The sequence below is a fragment of the Pseudoliparis swirei genome, chromosome 24, assembly GCF_029220125.1.
Source record: "Pseudoliparis swirei isolate HS2019 ecotype Mariana Trench chromosome 24, NWPU_hadal_v1, whole genome shotgun sequence".
Classification (NCBI taxonomy): Eukaryota; Metazoa; Chordata; class Actinopteri; order Perciformes; family Liparidae; genus Pseudoliparis; species Pseudoliparis swirei.
This window is the reverse complement of record NC_079411.1, coordinates 2734378-2737265: the sequence shown is the minus strand read 5'-3', so window position 1 is coordinate 2737265 and position 2888 is coordinate 2734378. Positions and strand designations below refer to the sequence as shown.

Genomic DNA, 2888 nt, shown 5'->3' with positions numbered 1-2888 from the left:
GTTAGTATTTTGTGGCTTCTTTATTTATATATACTCGTTCGTGCGCATGTCCGCGCTTTGTTTCCGTGCAGCGATATTGATCCCCCTGCCCCCTATGTTTGGTTGATTCCGTAATTTATAGACAATTTATGGATTCATTTGTCTGCTCATCAAACACTTCCTTCATTTCCTTTGTCCGTTTTAATGTTTGATCGTAACCAGGTTCAGAAGACGGGCCCGCTCTACTCAGGGACCGGTGAGATCAGATTCTGGCTGCAGTCCAAATTAATCCGAGCGACAGCGACCCCGGGCTTCACTCAGATCCAGGGCTGGCGTTTTTTGTATGCTTCAGATGGGTGTTTTAACTTAATGTAGGGGCGGTCGGTAGAATTAACGCTGATTATTCGAATGTCACTTTCAATGATGTTTATTGTAGCACAGAAAATAAAGTAAAACCTTTAACAGAAAATCCGCCCTTTAAATCTAAATGCAGCTCAGGGGGGGCGGTTTTTGGGGGTTAAAAACAATTTCCTTCCGCCCCTCAAACACACCTGCCGGCACTCAGGTGCCGGCCATTTATAATGTCACGCCCACTGACATTGCGTCATCAAAACGTGACCAAAACAAACAGACAGGTAAACACAAATCATATTATGGCTTCTACAATCATATATTTATTACAGATTTCTTTCACTCGTGAGCCAACTCACCGGTTTCCACAAAACAAAACAAAAATTGCCAAAGTAACCATTAATCAATCAAACCCCTTTTCTAAACCAAGTATAAAACGCCGTTGACATCTTTTCTACTTTGTTGATCAACTTTTCATGTCCAGTATCACAATGACACAAACTTTATTCTGGAGACACTATAAACATAACATAATTATGACTCTTTATGGCTGAGCTTTATGACACAATGCAATATTCAGCAATATGTTTCTGCAGCTGCCCATCAGATAGAACAAATAAAATAATAATCAATATATTTTTGTATCTGTGCATTCCTACAGTTAGAAGATGAAGTGTTGAAGATATTAAGATGTAGACCACACAGGGTTGAGTTTAAATATTTTCCCTTGAAGGACGTGAGAGAAGTGATTAGTTTACTCCAACAGGAGAGATGATCAGAGGAGCAGAGTTTATACCACCAAGATAATGACCAGGACTGAAGTATGGGAGGAGTTTCTCCTTGAAGGAGCAGCCAGTAAAGGAGTAGATGAGAACTGCAGCTTCTACGTCATAGAAGGAGACCAGACCCTCCTCATAGTCCACAAACACCCCCACCTTCTGAGGCCGAGACCTCAGGGAGAGAAGAACTGGAGGACCAGCAGCAGCTCCGTACTCATTTCCATTTCTCAAATATATAGCCCAGTAACCACCTTCAGGACTCAGTGTGATTTGTCCCTTCCTGTTGACCGACTCTCTGACCACTCCTAAAAACCATTCAGACTTTCGTTTAACTTGAACCTCGTAATAAAGTTTTTCTGAAGAGAAACTCTGTATTCCTAAAACACAAGGACAAGAAGAGAACCTCTGTGGATTGTCGGGGAGACCTGGCTGCTTTACCTTAGCAGGTTTCACTTGTTTCCTGTCATCAGACAGGATGAGGTTATGATGAGCTGTTTCAGGATCAAGAGTCACGTCCACTGCAAACTTCTGGACCCTCTTCATCTCAACTTCAACCAGCGTCTTCCTCTTGTTACTGAAAGTCTCCTCCAGCTGAGACACAGCTCTCACCACAGTCCCCTCATGTGATGCTGGAGGAACACTGACCTGAGACCAGTCCTTGGTGGGTGGTGGATGGTGGATGTTGAGGGACTGGACACTCTGGAGGAGGTGGAGGTGGTCTTCAGAGAGGGAGAGCTTCTCCACCTCAGTGCTCCTCTTCATCAGATAAGAGATCTCCTGTTCCATTTTCTGATGGCGCCCTTTAGCCTGTTTCTTGGTGCTTCTGCTTCTCTTCATCGTAGTGATGAGGGTCAGTTTTTCTCCACAGACTCCTTCAGACCAGTGAAGACCTGAACACCTTCTGCTTTCTCTCGGTCTGCATCTTCCTCACTGAGCTTCACGTTGTGTTGGACCTCCTGAATCTTCAGGCGCCTCTTCTGGATCATCTCCTGAGTTTCAGCCTCTGTCTTCTGCAGCTCCATTCTTTCCTTCACATTCTTGTTTCAGAGGAACAACAGTGCATCTTGTGGTCCAACACAGTGCAGAGCATGCAGACACAGCCTGGTCGGTCCTACAGAACAGCTCCAGAGGTTTATCGTTTCAGACACATCCTGTTTTCCCGGTTCTCCACAGGGTCCATCAGCTGATGTCTCTTTAGGCGTGAAGCTGTCAGGTGAGGCTCCAGGTGAGTCTCACAGTAGGGGGCCAGACACACCAGGCTGGACTTCAGGGCCTTCAGTTTGGTTCCAGTGCAGACGCCCCAGGGAACTTCTCCTGGTCTGGACTCTTTTTGCTCAGCTGCTGCTGCTTTTCTGCTGAGTCGACTGTCTGAACTGAGAAACCATCTCAGAGATGAAGGTGTTGACACAGCCCAGGTCTTGGGGAAAACCCTTTTCACAGTGGACACATGTTCTGGTTGTTGGTATTCCAGTAATCATTGATGCACTTTTGCAGAAGTTGTGTCCACATGGTGTTGTGACTGGATCAGTGAACACATCCAGACAGGCGGGGCACAGGAACTGATCTTCAAAAGAAAGGAATTTCACAATTTCAAATTTTTTCAATTTGAAATTTTAAAACTTTAATTTACCAAAGGGGAAGGTTCTTTGAATTTTAATTTTTGGTCAAATTTACCAAATCCAAACCCCGTCCTCTTGGTGGAAATTGGCGCCCTTTTTCAAGAAACCCACTCCAAAAACCTTTAGAAGTTTTTGTTTTCCTGGTGGGTTTTCAGCAAAT

General features: G+C 44.7%; 1 protein-coding gene across 1 annotated transcript; it reads right to left on the bottom strand.

The window, feature by feature from the left end:
- Positions 1-637: 637 nt before the first annotated feature.
- LOC130189750 (E3 ubiquitin-protein ligase TRIM39-like) lies at positions 638-1946 on the bottom strand. Its single transcript, XM_056408689.1, has one exon. It carries the CDS (start codon positions 1944-1946, stop codon positions 1080-1082), a length of 867 nt encoding a protein of 288 aa, XP_056264664.1. The 3' UTR covers positions 638-1079.
- Between the last annotated feature and the right edge of the window lie 942 nt (positions 1947-2888).

Excerpts from the sequence above, each read along its gene's own strand:
- LOC130189750 (XM_056408689.1), bottom strand. The coding sequence starts at position 1,946 with ATGAAGAGAAGCAGAAGCACCAAGAAACAGGCTAAAGGGCGCCATCAG.